At 40.5% G+C, this 16,121-nt stretch overlaps 1 protein-coding gene across 1 annotated transcript; it reads right to left on the bottom strand.

The window, feature by feature from the left end:
• Positions 1-1,631: 1,631 nt before the first annotated feature.
• Positions 1,632-13,010, bottom strand: LOC142297356 (ribosomal protein S6 kinase alpha-6-like). Its single transcript, XM_075341587.1, has 9 exons — positions 12,965-13,010; positions 11,803-11,969; positions 11,368-11,621; positions 10,907-11,045; positions 10,559-10,750; positions 10,302-10,434; positions 4,116-4,286; positions 2,546-2,748; positions 1,632-2,231 (listed from the first exon to the last, which is right to left on the bottom strand). Exons 1-9 carry the CDS (start codon positions 13,008-13,010, stop codon positions 1,632-1,634), a joined length of 1,905 nt encoding a protein of 634 aa, XP_075197702.1.
• Between the last annotated feature and the right edge of the window lie 3,111 nt (positions 13,011-16,121).

The raw sequence follows: 16,121 nt of genomic DNA, 5'->3' as shown, positions 1-16,121 counted from the left end.
CGCAGGACGGGGTTAGATGCACAGACTGCATGCTGCCTTGGGATTAGATACAGGAATTGTATCCGTCACTGGGATTAGATACACTGACTGTATCACTTGCCCTAGACATGTGGACTGTATCCTGCTCTGGGATTTGATACGTGGACTGTATCATGCATTGGGATTAGATTCGCAGATTTTATCATGTGTTAAATTTAGATACAGGGATAATATCTCGCTCTGATTATAAATGCAGACTGTATCCCACACTAAGATTATTGCACAATCTGTATCCCAGTCTAGGTATCTCATTCCAGAGCAGGATATAGTTTGTATGTCTGTCATGTGCTGGGATTAGATATGCAGACTGTATGAGGTTAGATAAATGAAGTGTATCACTCATGCTCAGATTAAATACGCAAATTGTATATCACTCTAGGATTAAATAAACAGATTTTATCTTGCTCCTGGATTAGATACACAAACTGGGATAAAATACAGCTAAAATCTGGGATTAGATTCCCAGATTGTATCACACTCTGGGATTGGCTATGTATAGGGATAAGTGAACCTGAAAGGTAAACTTTGGGGTTCATACGGGACGTCAGGTGTCCGAGTCTCTAACTCAAACACTGAGACTTTTTTTTTAATGAAAAACCCTATCTGAGTTCGGTGTTCAGGTAATTTTCGTATGTTTATAAAGTTTGTTGAAAGGTTGTAGCACAGCCAATCGACACGCTTTATTGCATGTGGAAGATGCTGGTGTGAATAAAAAAAAAATAATAAAAACATGAGAACTCCCTCTTATTTTTCATAACCAGCACAGGTAAAGCAGACAATTGTGGCTGCAGCCCCCGCTGTCTGCTGTACCTTGGCTGGTTTCAAAAACAGAGGAGATCCCACGCTTTTTTCTAAGATGATTTAAATAAATAATTTAAAAAAAACAGCGTGAGGTTCCCCCTGGAATTATCCCAGCCTGAAAATAGCAGCCCGCAGCCGCCCCAGAAGTAGCGCATCCATTAGATGCTCCAATTCTGGCGCTTTGCCCGACTCTTTCTGATTTCCCTACCCTAGGGAAAAGTCATCAATGTTAAAGTAGGGGCCAACCGCTAATACATCAAAGGGAAAAGAGTGTTGAAAATGATGCACAAAGTAAAAGAAATCAATATAATTGAATAATGTCTAAGTAGACAATACTGGCATATCAGGGACTACATTGGAAATGTGGGACCAAGTGTCATAATAAATGAAAACAAAGGAAGAATAAAAAAACAAGAAAAAGGTCCGTGAATGAAGATAAAATAATGTACTTTATTGAACAATCAAATGTTAAAAGTAATATACACAATAAATGAGATAAAAATCCAACAAATAATAAAGACCATGAGGTGAACAGTTAATGGAACACAAAGATGTGAAAAAAAAGAAAAAAAAAAGCCTTAAAAAGGAATAAAGTATAAATTATAATGCAAATCTTTGGTGTCTATGAAGTTGTATGAGGATACAATTGCTACTGATGTGGCTAATAAAGCTGGGCTGGTATCTTGGTATATATTGGGGAGTATAAGGGAACAGTGCACCATAACACACACACAACAACGTACAAGCCAGGATTGAAGAGTGAGGCAATGTACTTATCAAACGTCACGCGTTTAGCTGTCCACAACGTTTATCTCCAACTCCTCTTCATCTGCAAAGTGGCTGCCGTGTGCTGCAATGTTTATTTTCCAAGGAAAATGGAGGTAGCTGAAGATCGAACGCCCTGGATGTCGACAACAGGGACAGTGAGTGAAAAAGTTGGCCAACATGCTCAAGGCTTCCCTAGATAAGATGTTCCATATCACAGGTGGTGGAGTAAAGTCCGAACATTGTTTCCAATCTCTGTACGCTTGGTACAAGGCGTCCGTTTTCAATGCTTCAATCCAGGGAAAATAGCCAGTGAGTAGAACAAAAAGAAGAACACCAAAGGCCCAGGTGTCTATACTGGGGCTCAACAATAACCATTCTTCCTTTTTCAATTCACATAACTCTGGAGCAATGTAAGGTATAATGTGTGACATCGCTGACACACAGGTTCCCACACGTTGGGTCAAACCGAAGTCGCTGAGTTTGATGTGGTGACAGTCTTCATCCATTAGTAAAACATTGTCTGGCTTCAAGTCCCGGTGGACCAATCCTCTGCTATGGATGTAGTCGAGAGCACAGGATATCTGGATCGCGCATCTCTTGACTGCATCCTCCGGAATTCCAACCTGCAGAAAACAGATCAATACCATGAGATTTTCTAGTATAGCGCCTTATCTAATCCAACAATACTAAACGTTGAAGATTTGTCTGGTGTTGGGACAGGGGATGCTGCAGTAGATAAAACATTGTAATGTAAGTCTTTTCTACCCATAGACCATGTATTCCCAAAGACCCCATACACATCTGTCAGTTAACGGTCTATTTATTATGGCTTATCTAGATTCTCCACATGACTGTTGGTGTCTATTACAAAATACAAAAGGTTGGAGATAAAGTATTGGTATATTATAGGATAACATATAGAGCCATGCTTTCTTACCTTACTTTGGATAATACATTGCAAGGTCCCCGCTGGTGCCAGCTCCTGCGTCATAATATAGTGGTCCCGCGTGCATAAATAAATTGGATAGGTCCTAACAATGTCAGGGTGGTCAGAAAGTTTGATGGAGAAAGACAGCTCCCTCAGAAAGGTGTCCAGATACGTTCTGACCTTCCTCACAAACTTCATTGCCACTAGTTCTCCTAAAAAAAAATAATTAAAAAAAATAAAGTATATATAATGATCTCCCATAGAAACATTTATTCACACACATTCCATCATCACTGGCTGTAGACATGAGAATTTTTTTCTGGTGGAATCACTAATTGTCGATCTCAGTTCTGAGGCAGACCACTATGGTAGGTCAAGGATAGCTTGGATTTATACTGGTTTAACCCAAAGTCAGTCATTCTAAAACTGACACCAGATGTGTTTTGCGACCACTTATCCCCTTTTTCTTTCAAAATTAAATGCAGATTTGATTAAACAAAACAGTTATGTTAGTCTGAGTTTCCCTGAGTCTCCTCTAAGACTATCATTCACAATTGGATAAAGTTGGCCAAACCAGACAACTTTGGCAGGTCTGCTCACTATTTGATGAGGTTGGGGTCATGAAAACTCTTTAAACAGATGTCGGGGAAGAGAAGGATCGATCAGGAAGATATATACTCAATATGCAATTGTTTTCATTTTTAGGAACATAAAAAGCATAATCCTGAGGAATACACACAATTTATCATTTAGCTGACAGCTGTCTCTCTTGGACTGACCCGTACATAGGAACACTTGGCATGGCTGAGGTTGGAGTTCAATCTCATGATACTTATTTTAGTCCATCGAGATAAGTGACTGCCAGATGATATTAACCGTGGCTGTCTAATACTGAACACCCGACCGCTCTAAAGCATTCATGTGTTCTCCATGAGACTCACTACCGGCGTCATCTGGAAGACACTTCTTTACAGTGAGCACAAAAGCATTAGGAGACTGAACTCCATTGACTTTTGTGTTCCCCGATATCTTTTGTCAGGAACACGTTAGATGGTGCAGACCTCAGATATTTTTAGATGGCAATTTGTATGACATAAGAGAATAAACTTGTCCACACACATGGATATTTATCTACAGCCCATTGACAGATTCAGCTGAATGTGATGAGAACTGTTCACATGTGGATGCTCATAAGAAATAAGGTCCCCAAACATCAGCAGCTGATGACCCAACACTTGTTTGGCCAACATCTATTTCTCCCAACCTCCCTGTACACATATTAACATTTTTTTTGGCAAAATTATGTGTCTGGGCAGATTCCAGGAATCCCCTATCCCTCTAAGTTAGTGATTTTGCAGGTATGGATGACTTTTCTCCTATGTGTATGGGCATTTTTACATCAGATGTTACTAAAATAGTCTCGCTCTGCCCGTGATCTACAGATAAATACCTCATTTATGTGGCCAGTTAAGCTATATATTAAATTATAGAAATTGTACCCTATATTTTATACATAATTTATCCCATACATTCTCGACTGAAATATAGATAATCATGCATGTAGGCTGTGTTAACATACCTGTTGCTTTGTCCTGTGCCAGTAGGACTCTGCCGTATGACCCCTGCCCAAGCTCTTTCATGATGTCGTAGCACTCAGAAATATCCTGAAATTCCAAGGTTTGCAGGACGGTCTCCATTGTTAATTGAAAGTTGTTGATTCCTTGGGATAACCAACAGAAATTCAGTAGGACTGTAAAGGAAATATAAGGAATATGTTTAATACAACATCATGTGGTGGTCCCAATCCTGGGTTCTATGGGAATGTTCCATTATAATTAAGCTCCATGATAAATTAGAAGCCAATGAAACTGAAAGATGTCATTCCGGGAAAGGATGGGTGACAACTCTTGAAAATGTATCTTGGTGGGGATGTTGGTTGTCATAAATATTTCACATGGAGATATTGTAATCAATGAAAGTGTCAAAATTAAGATTAAATTAAAAATGATTTGTATAAAAATAAATGTGTTTATATCTAGACATTATTTTTATATTCTTGGTTTAAGACAAGTTAGAAAATAAAAATCTATGGCTGGTCTGATGTTGCTAGAAAGGAGATTAATAGTTTTATATGGCAAGAAAACCCCAAACCCATGATATATAACCCCACTGGATATACTATTGAGGAGTGGTCTTACCTGGGTTGGGTTTTGGTGAAGTTGATGATACGTTGGCTTCTTCTCTAGTAGAGTGATGTCTCTTTGCTCGGGATCAGTCTGAGAGGTCCTATCTCCACAGAGAAGTTCTCAGGAATAATTCCACAAGACCCATGAACTTTTAGCTTTATATAGAGAAGCAGCTACCTGGTAATGAGCTCAATCCTCATTTGCCAATTGGTTGTCTAAAATCTCCATTGAATTACTAATGAATGTGTCTCCTAGAACATGGATATAGATGTAGACCCTATTGTCATTTAATCAGCTGTGAATAGACTGAATAAAGTCAGTGGGCCTCAATGGTATCAGGGAGGAGCTCACCTCAGTATTGTTTGTATTGCTAATTAATTGCTATTATAGGTAATGCTGAAGTTATTTTACCCCCTAAAGTCACATCTCCCTTTCTGTATCTCCTTTATCTTCTTTATCATTCATGTTTGTATGTAAATCTACATTTCTCATGTAAGAATGTTGTATCCAGCTTTATGGAAACAAATCCTGTAGAATAGTCTTGTCCCAACTAACATTATTATTACATGGAAATAATAGAATTGTGTTTGTCCTATAGTAAATCTGCTCCTACAACTAAGGGTAAAGCCCCAAACACATTAGATGAAACCGGGGTAATGATCAATATTTTGTAGATGGCTGCAATCACATCTAGACTACAAAATTAGATATTTTTCATGCTATGAGATGGGTTAATGTATGGCAGCCAGACCCTCTAATCTCTAAATTTTACATGGATTTGGTGGTGGATCCAGTGGTGCGGCCATTTCCCCCAAAATGTCCCAGGAGTTATTTTCCTACATTTTAACACCAGACTGCATGATGCTCATCCTGCTGTGTTGTAGCATTGTGTGTCTGCTACATATACTATAGGAAAGAACTGTACATAATAGAAATAAGCACAAGTTTGGTGTCTCTATAATCCGCACTACAGATCACTGTATTGTTTTTGTTTACATTACAAAGTTATACAAAGTTGATTAGGGCGTAACTATGCAACATACATATTCATTAATCTACATTCATTAAGGGCGCGAATTACATATTTGTCGAGCAGGAAAAATTAACATAATGACTTGTACTCCCATAACAAGATGTTTTTCAGTCGTCTCTAAGTCAAAACATTCTGCGTCCTTGAGTTTGGTCTCAGTTTATCATGTAAATAAGTCTGGTTTTGCTCTTGCCAGGGAGAATGAATTTCTATTATTTTTCCTAACCAGTCCAAAAAGGTTAACCCTTCCCTCACAAATAGCTACAACTTATTTTGCAAAAAAAAAGAAAAACAAAAAACCAGCACTAACTGTGCACTTCAGCAATCGGCACTAAAAATTCCAAACTGTACTTATTATAAAAATTTTTGAGATTTTTGGCAAAAAATTGCAATTTCTTGAGCTGCCTCGCCACGTCACGGCAAATCTCATTTGAGGCAGTCCTACACTAAAATATTTTTATAAAATGTGCCATACGGCCTCACATATGAATAGTAGAACTGCTCTTAGCAGCACTCACCTGGTCTATTTCAATCCCGTACCCATGACTGAGTCATGGCTGTGGGCGGGACAGGTCCAAGCAAATGCTGCATGAAGTAAAAAGCCTGTGGACAAGGCCTGATGACTGAATGTGTACAGTCACCAACCGCCAAAATCTAGACAGGTGGAATACATCCCAAATTGGGGTGCATAGCATGGTGGGGGTCAGCGACCGACCAATTCAATGAAGAAAAAATAAAAAGCCAGCACCAAATGTGCACTCCAGCACTGAAAATTCCAAACTGTACTCATTATAAAATTTAAAATCTTTAAAATCATCAAGCTCAATCCTGTTTCTGGACAGATTCATGAGTCCCCTATACACATAAGATAATGATATACCCGATCAACAGATATTGCCCATTGCTTATTTGGCCAACTCCAATTTCTCCCAACTACTCAATTATCACATAATACTTCTTTAACTCAATATTATGTGTCTAGTAAGAGTTGGTTAATAAGTTAGTGATCAAAGTCTGCTAAATTTACAGCTTTGGAGGAAATCCATCATGAAGAGAAAGATGTGACAGTCTGGAAAAGGTTGGTTGAGAACCCATGTAAAATGTTTCTTGGTGGGCATTTTGATTGTCATGAACCCAGGACGGGGATGAGGAGTAGGCAGGGTAGTCACTTACCTAGGGCGCTAACTCTTTCCAATCTAAAAGGGGTGCAGTTTTAAAAAAACAAAAACAAAACAAAAACCCCCTGACATTGGTGAAAATCTACAGCCACCCAACACTTTCCTTTGAATGCGGGCATTCAGCACACTGACGGCAGGGCACAACCACAAAGAGGAGCACAAAGGTGAGTCACTAACACTGCTCAATGCCATCACCTCGGCCGTCGCTCTCTCCCTGCACTGAAGTGTTTGTGTATTTAAGATGTGAATATGTGATGCCCCTGGACTAGTCAGGGCGTCACAGGGCACTGCACTTTCTACCCTAGGGTGCAGGACTCATCCCCTCATAGTTCTAGGTTCCCAACCTATGGTACTGCCTCCATCAGCGTCCAAATCCCAACCAGATCTCACACCACAACCTATCAGGCACACCAGTGGGCTGCCTAGCTGGAATAGGGCTGCCCACCCAGGGGTCAGGCAGACTGGTGGGAGGGAAGTAGACAGAGCAGTAGTAGCCCTCAAGAAGTGAGGATCTGAGGGAGCGTGTGGCTCCCTGAATGTTGCAGGTTTGGTCGCAGACGGTGGTCTGGGCCCGAAGCAGTCGCAGACCCTGTTGCAGGGTATTGAGGCTGGGTGCCTAGACCCGGTCTTGGAGGACGGTCAGCATCCCGAGCCTAATAACTGGTCTGGGACCGAAAGCATGGCGGGTTACAGGACCCTAGGTCGGGGAGTAGCTTCAGGCAACCCGGCAATTAACCTGTGGAGGATAGTAACTCTATGGACTGTTCCCAAGAAGCTCCGAGATCGGGAGCAAAGCGCAACAAGGGGGATAGGGCTTTCCAACCCATGCAGCCCACGGAAATCCCAAGCGAGAGCCCTTGCGAGCACAGCTCCACTACCAATAAGTAGGGAACAGGGCCCGGACAGCTTTAAGCCAATGGGCCACCAGAACATTTCTAATTGTGCACGGAGGCAGGATCTGGACCATCCGGCAGTACCAGAGGGGACGGACATCCGGAGGAGCTCCCCCAAGAGGGCAGCGGCACCCAGAGACTTGGTTTACCTTGTTGTCAGAGTCTGCTTTGCGGTCCCATCATCACCAACACTGCCTGAGTGAGTACGTGGTCCTCCCCTGCTTCCAACCAGCGCTGCACTCCCCTACACCACCTCTCACCTTCCAGAGTCCCGGGGCCTCCCCTACCCGTGGAGGGAACGACATCTGGCTGCCCCACTCCATCTCCCCTGGGTATTCCCATCGGCAGCAACGGTACTCCCTATACCACGAACCATGGGTGGCATCACAAACTCTTATCCCCTGTAAATATACCCCCTTTTTCATTTGAAGTGGCCGCGAGCCCCCGGGTCCAGAGACCATTGAGCCACAGCAGACCTCGGCTCCGAGCAGTTTGACCGCTGCAGGGGCGGCACAAATACAATTTATGTGAGTGCTGCCAAGGACAGGAGCAGAGGAGCTGCAATAAGATCCCTGCTCTGCCGGTAACTCCCGCAAGACATGGGCTACTTTCGGCCTTCCCCATGTTGGAGCCAAGCAGAAATATGGCACTAAAACCAGCATCAGATTTGTTGCAAGCTGCATTTGTTGCGTGACCTTAATATAAACCAAACTGCCCCATTATAATTAGCTTTATTTGTTTGCATGACCATATTTGGGTCTTCAAATATGGAACTGGAGGAAAACAGGTTTAACACCGCGCTTGAAGACCACGGACATCAGTGTTGAACACACAATTCTTTTATTTCATTTCATTCCTACGCGTTTCGGAGACCACAACTGCCTCCTTCTTCAGGGAAAAGAATTCTTTTCCCTGAAGAAGGAGGCAGTTGTGGTCTCCGAAACGCGTAGGAATGAAATGAAATAAAAGAATTGTGTGTTCAACACTGATGTCCGTGGTCTTCAAGCGCGGTGTTAAACCTGTTTTCCTCCAGTTCCATATTTGATGTCTCGCTTATACAACAGGGCTGCTGCTAGACCACTTAAGCACTCGCTCATGCCACTAAAGGGGTTGTGACTGGCACAACCCGATCAGGTGAGTGCAACATTTCCTTATACCTTTTACCCAGTAAATCGGATAAGACCCTATTGCGCCTTTTCTCTCCTATCATATTTGGGTCTGACTTTTAAAATAACGGATGTCAAGGATGAATATCGCTATTTGTCCCTTGTATTGTGTAACTGGTCCTCAAACAATGATTCTATATCAAACTGTAAAATACTCTCCCTGTTCAGCCTCACCACTAAAATACACAACATTTTTGACTTGAATTTTTTTAATAAACAATAGTAGAAATGGTCATCAGCACTTCCTACCTGACCAAGGGGGAGGTGCTGCGATATGGGTTTTGGTACCTTAGTTTCTGACCCATTCCATTACCAGGGATTAGTGGGGGGAGGGTCCTCGTATAGTAAGAGGACCGAAATACCTTGACCAATCCCTGCATATTAATAAAAAATACCAGAAAGCAGTTCTATATGTGAGAAGAATATGACGAAAAGCACCATAGATGTTTTATATATTTATTGTGCATGAAAGTTGTTAATATGCAAAAAAAGTCTTTAGATGAGGATGCTTTCCATAGAAAGGAGCAGAGGATGATTATTCTGCTCCTCAGGCCTTGGCTTACACTTGTGCAATTATTTTGACATCCGGGTCAATCAGCCATATGGTATGTCTGTCCATGACAAGGAAGGAGAAGGAGCAGCCACTTCCTTCTGTCTGTCCATGACAAGGAAGGAGAAGGAGCAGCCGCTTCCTTCTGTCTGTCCATGACGACGAAGGTGAAGGAGCAGCCTCAAGCTTCTTTCTGTCTATATCCGGCGTTCTTCTTACCACCACATTGTCCGTTTCTGACAGTCCATTAAATAGAAAAGTCCAATTTATTTGTCTCATCCAATGAAAGCATAATAAAAAATCCCTTAATATGGTGTCAAAGAGAAACAAAACAGAAAGACCCCTATGAGCAGATGTGTGGCAAAAATTGTTCAGAGGTAAAGACCACCAGAAAATCAAATCTTAATTAAAATTATATATTTTATTGTATGAATTCATCAAAAAAAATTAAAAAAACAAACAAAAAAGTAATAATAGTAATCGGGAAACAAATTCAATTGGTATAGACAGGGTTACTCAAAAAGAGGACAGGAAAGAGACAAAAAAAAGAATCCAAATAAAGTAAATCTTCATTCCTGGCTGTCGCTGGAATGGGGCTGATCTTTCTCAGCCTAATACTCCTGTAAGTAGAGAAATGTACACGTCTGAGAATCAGCTCCTCACATATATACAGTATACTGCAGGGATATAACAATAAGGTATATAGTGGGTATGTATGTTACTGGGTAGTGATAACACTATGGAGGTCTGTATGTGTCGTACTTACATAGTAATATGGGAATGGTGGGTCGGCTCTTCCAGACTCCACGTCACTCCAGTCTGTAGAGTAGAAGAATGGGTGGGATCCGATGGACGATTGTATGGCATATCTGGCAACTGGAGTTTTGCAGAGGAGCTAGAAAATTAGACCATTAGTCATTATATTATATATTATTACTGACTAATTATTACACAGTCTATGGACTATCAATATCTTATCTTCTATCCATTGTAATCCTTCTCCATCTGCTCAAACTCACCCCTTCTATGAGATCAATGGCTACAAAGCAAATCCCAGGTGGAAAACAAGGGATGTCCTCATGCAAAGATTGGTGGTACTCATCCATTGACCCTCGGCTGTAGAAAGGCTTGTCCCCTACAGTCATCATAAATAAGATGACGCCGAAGGAAAAGGAGTCTACCAGACTGTTGTATTCCTCACCGTCCATTACCTGTGGGAACATAGGATAGGAGATGAGCTGAATGTATTAGGTGATATAAACCCAAGTGCTAGGAGGACCAGTCTGATTTAGATATAAGCAGGATACATTGGGATCAGATTATCCGTCAGGTCTACTATCACCGTCTGTCTCACAGATGTGCCTTACCTGAGGTGCGATGTAACCCTTGGAACCAACAAAGCGATCCAATGTGTCCTCCTCAAACACATTCACAGCTGATAATCTGAAGTCAGAGATTCGGATGTGTCCATTGTCATCAAGGAGGATGTTCTCTGGCTTCAGGTCACTGCAGGGAGAAGGAGCAGACACTGAGGACAATTCATGAAAAGAACGTTCTACCACAGATATAAAAGGAGACAACAAAGTCAGAGCTGACAGATTTATGAAGATGAACTAATTACCGATGTATGACGCCGTGGTCATGCAGGAATTGGATTCCGCACACCATCTCTGCCGCAAAGAGTCTGTGAAGTAGAAAGTAGAGGATGGATCAGTGGAGAGAACACAATGATTGTTTTAATGTTGTCATCTTCTCCTGTAGTCAGTGTCCATTGCTCTAGGACTACAATGTACGAGCAGCGGATTAAGTTTTAGTATAAGACACTTACCTTATTGTCTCCATGTTAAATGGCATTGAAACTGCCATGTGGTCAAAGAGGTCTCCTCTGGCCATATAGTCCATGGCTATCAAATACTCCATTGGTGTCTCTGTAAATGCCCGCAGAGACATTAGGTAGCGACACCCGTTGGCCATTTTCAGGACTTCGATCTCTGTACTGACTTTGTCCTCAGTACAGCGACTCTTTTCTATGATTTTAATGGCCAGCAGCTCTTCAGAGACCGGATCAGATGCCAAGATGACCTGGAGAAAAATCACAACAGATCAGAAAATTATCTCCTCTATAATGTGGATCTGTGTAGTAGATCACTAGATTTTCCTAGTTATTACATATGAACGATCTGTAATGAATATATAAATATCCCTCCTGTATATACATGGTGCAGGATACATTGGGGAACATGGAGGATAAATTCCCACTTACAGTTCCAAAGCTTCCATCTCCAAGCTCTTTGTGGAACTCCAGGCTACAAAGGTCAATAGGATTCTCCATGTTGACCATTTCAATCAGTGGTAAATTACGGCATCCGGCACCAGCAATGTCGTCTTGTGACATGTCCGCTATGTCAGAGGAGGTCATCAGGCTTCTATCTGCTAAGATAATATAAGCTTTATTAACACATAATGGAAATATTTGTCATGTTGGGCGACAAAGGTATAGAGCAGGCTCAGGAGCTGAGCATGCACCATAGCAGGCAGATGCCAGCTATGTTACACAGCTATGTACTGATTACTGCAATTTAATTATTTTAATGCTGACATGTATTTTATAGGGATCCATTCACCAAGTTTTCCCCCATATAAAGTACGATCACCACCACTAAAGCCTAGTTTACATCATACTTGAAAGCTATGAAAAAGTTCCCAGTCCAGTCTGCAGATCACAAAAACTTTTTTTTTTTTTACATTCGCAGTTGCGGTGATCCCATTTTGTGGGTACAATAAAAGGTCTTTTTTGGGATCTGTGGACTTGATTGGGGACTTTTTTACAGCATTCCAGTATTTATGTAAAAGAGACTCCAAAGATGGTGACCGCACCTTACATGGGAAAAACCTGGTGACCGGTTCCCATTAAATGAAGTAGTTGCTGATTTTCAGGTATGGAGTGATTTATCAGAAATTCTGTGATAGATCAGACAATACTGACAACAATAGAACAATTCTGGTTATTAGATTTATCAGTCTGTCTATATATCTGATACATAAGAAACCAGGTTCATATTAATGCGACCAATATGAACGGTTTTATCATAACATGTGTAGGAACGCCGGAGGTGAGGTCCTGGATGCCGGGATGTCTCCTCGAGGAGGCCGACCCCGGTAATGGACGTCCAGGGTGTCTGCATTGGTATCACTAGGTAAATGAGGTGTTTTATTTCATTGGGTTTTCTACATTATTATTGAAGTATTTATTTAGAAATTAGTTTTTATGCTTTTGGTGATTTAAGACAAGTAAGAAATGTAGAATCTTTGACTGGTATAATGTAACTAGAAAGGAGAATGATTGTTGTATGGTCATATGGCAAGAAGACCCCAAACCCATAATAAATAACCCCAGTGTATATCCTATAGAGGAAGAGTCTTACCTGGGTTAGATTTCTGATTAAGTTGATATGTTAGGTTCTGCTCCATCGCGTTGAGAGATTTCGCTTCTTATGGTTCGGTCTTAGAGGTCCTATCTCCAAAGAGATGTTCTCAGCATTAATTCCAGAAGACCCATGAACCCATACTTTTGTAGGGAAGCTGATATCTGGCAGTAGGGTCAATCCTTCTTTCCAATTGGTTGTAAAAAAAATCTCCATTGAATTACTGATGAAGGTCTCCTAGAATTTGGACATTCATGGGCACCAAATTGTTATTTAATTTGATGTAAATATGAGTAGGTTTTGCCCTAATGGTATCAGGGAGGCGCCCACCTGAGTATTGTTTGTATTGCTAATTAATTGGCATTGTAATTAGTTCTGAAGTTTTTTTATTCCCTCCACTCACATCTCACCTCCCTGACCTCCTACTGCTTTCACCACAAGAGAAGTCAGCCATGTTTTACATAAATCTACATGTTCTATGGAAGAATGTTGTATCAGGTGTTTATGGCAACAAAGTGAGACAGGAAATCTTGTGGAATTGTACTGCCCAACTAATATTATTATTACATGGAAATCACAGAATGGTATATATGTGTCCTATAGTAAATCTGCTCATACAATGAAGGGTAAAGCCCCAAACAGATTAGATGAAAATGGGGAAAGGAGAGATCCTTCAGTAATTGCCCAAAAAAACAAAAAAAATATTGTCTAACTTCAGTGATGTGTTTGGGGCATTGAGAAGTGATCATCTGCCCAAAAATCCAACACTCTGGACCAGTGATTGAGCCATTATATTAATGTTCATTGGTGGAAATGTAGAATGGCTCCTTCTAACCTCACAAATATCGGTCATTCAATATGAGGGAAATCAGACATTTCCTTCTAGATCAATCTAATGAGTAGAGGCTCCCAAAATCCACATTGCCGCAGAGATGGCAGTTTTATTTATTTTTCTTTAAATTTTAATTTGGGGTTTAAGCTTTTTCTTATGCTTTTTGCAGCAAATGTTAAAAAAATATCCTAGAAAGTTATCAAACCCTGTGGATAATAAGGAGGCAAAAATATTTCACTTAAAATCCATACAAAATTTTACTTGTAATAAATAAATATAATCTAATATATATATTATATATACTTTATAAAATGATTTTTTTTTAAATATTTATATAATATATTGAAGTATAGTTTCTTCTTCAATCAAACTAATATATTCTCTATCAGAATTGATTTAAAAGCCCAGACCTGATGTCAGATTTATGTAGCATCCGGGTGAGATGTGTAAAATATCCCCCCCTTATCAGCTGGGGTAATACACTGCGGACATTACCTGCGGAATCTAAATATTTCCACAAAAGCCTCATTCACATTTCTATTTTCTTTTAGAATAATTGTCTGTTTTTCATCAGAGAGATTGACCTGATCTTCATCATTTTTGGTCTCGGTGTCTGATTATCCCATAAATTCGACATCTGTTTATCTCTTATGCAAAAAAAAAGCCCAAGTTTTTCCAACCCATTAAATTGTGATAATGGACAGCACTTAGATGACACATGGACGTCATCCGAGGGATATCTGTAATTTATTTCTGTTGAATGAGCAAATTTTGATCTGTTAAATGGGTCGAAATAGAGATATTATGACTATTTATTTATTTATTTTTTTTTTGTTTGCGCAGTTGTTCCACAAAACCATGTCCATGTGAACAGCCCCATAGCCTGAAATGGGTGCAGGTTCTATCTGTGGAAAACACACACGTGTGATTGATGCTTAAGTGTGAGCTGAGCAGCCGCCGTCTCTCCCGACCACCGGCCTCACCATCATTACACATGAATCTGCTGTTGGGGGACAGTGAAGAGTCCGGCCATTATTATGGTAGTTATGAATAAAGCGGTCACTCCTGGTGTTGGGCAATAAACATATAGGGGGACCCTTCCCATAACTCTACTGCCAGCTCTGATTTTTCCGCTATGTGGGGATGAGGTTTTAGAAATCTTTATCTTTATTGAACTGTAAATTGTTTCAGATTTACAATATGAAATCCAGTAGCAAAGTCCAGCATCGCTCTAATGTCCGGATGTTCTTAGGATGAAGCTTTACCCCGATACCACAAGTTGTCTGATTTTAGGATCGCTGTGAAGCGATTTGGAGAAGGATCAAATTGGGCTGACATGTTATGTCACAAATTGCTTTTCCCTGAAGTCTCAATTTTGACTATTAGGCATAAATATAATTTTTTTCTCAATGACTTTGCTACAATAAAATCATAGATTGATCTAAAGGAGATGTTTTTTTTTCCTACTGTAGATATCTCCAAAGATTTTAATTTCTGAGATCTGATCACAATTGTAAAGGGATTAAATATCATATAATTTAGTGACATTATATTTTGCAATATTTAAATAAAAAAAACAAAACCACAATGACTAAAAAAGTATTGAATGGACATTGGTATAGACGGGTGATGAACCTCTGGTGGTTATCAAAATATGGGTGAAGAACATTGTGCAGATGTAAATGTTTGGCTTCCAGGGAGAAGGAGACTCCTGGAGGCTATGGAAGAGGCCTCATCGTATTAGTGAGTGGTACAATCATAATCTGTGTCCACATAGGAGCGGCATTTAGAGCTTAATGTGATGGTAATGGCTACAAGTGAAGCCCCTCTGAGAACGTCAACAAATGATTATACAATTGTAGATCTATGATGTTCTCCAGAGATCTGTTCTGTGTGAGAGTGATCTGGCACAAGATCATTAATTAATCAAAGGCTGCTCCTACTTTTTTGGCACATCTGTATTAGAGACAAAAACAATCCAACGCCTCACAAAAAAATGCCAAAAATATTAAATTTCTTAAAGAAGATATTTATAAAAAAAAAAATCAGTGGAAGACAATGCTAAGATGAGTCTCTATTAGTGATGAGCGAGTACTAAAAAGCTCGGGTGCTCGAGGCTCGGGCCGAGCATCCCAAGATACTCGTGTACTCGGCCCGAGCACCGAGTCCAATGTTATCCTATGGGGGACCCGAGTACTATTCTGAAATGACCACCGGCAGCATGTAGAAACCATAAAACTGTAAATTAAAAAAAAAAACGTGCGTGTGTGTGTAAGCGTGCATATATATATACACGCGGAGTGGAGTGCGGGAGGGGCCGTAGCC

Source organism: Anomaloglossus baeobatrachus, chromosome 3, assembly GCF_048569485.1.
Source record: "Anomaloglossus baeobatrachus isolate aAnoBae1 chromosome 3, aAnoBae1.hap1, whole genome shotgun sequence".
Lineage (NCBI taxonomy): Eukaryota > Metazoa > Chordata > Amphibia > Anura > Aromobatidae > Anomaloglossus > Anomaloglossus baeobatrachus.
The sequence above is the reverse complement of the archived record's forward strand: the minus strand, read 5'-3'. Positions and strand labels throughout refer to the sequence as shown.

Bases quoted from the DNA above. Each gene is read 5' to 3' on its own strand.
- LOC142297356 (XM_075341587.1), bottom strand. From the start codon at position 13,010: ATGGAGCAGAACCTAACATATCAACTTAATCAGAAATCTAACCCAG. The intron at 11,622-11,802 runs GTAAGTGGGAAT...ATTTTTCTCCAG, and splicing joins GAGATGGAAGCTTTGGAACT to GTCATCTTGGCATCTGATCC. The intron at 2,232-2,545 runs GTAAGAAAGCAT...TGTTTTCTGCAG, and splicing joins AATGTATTATCCAAAGTAAG to GTTGGAATTCCGGAGGATGC.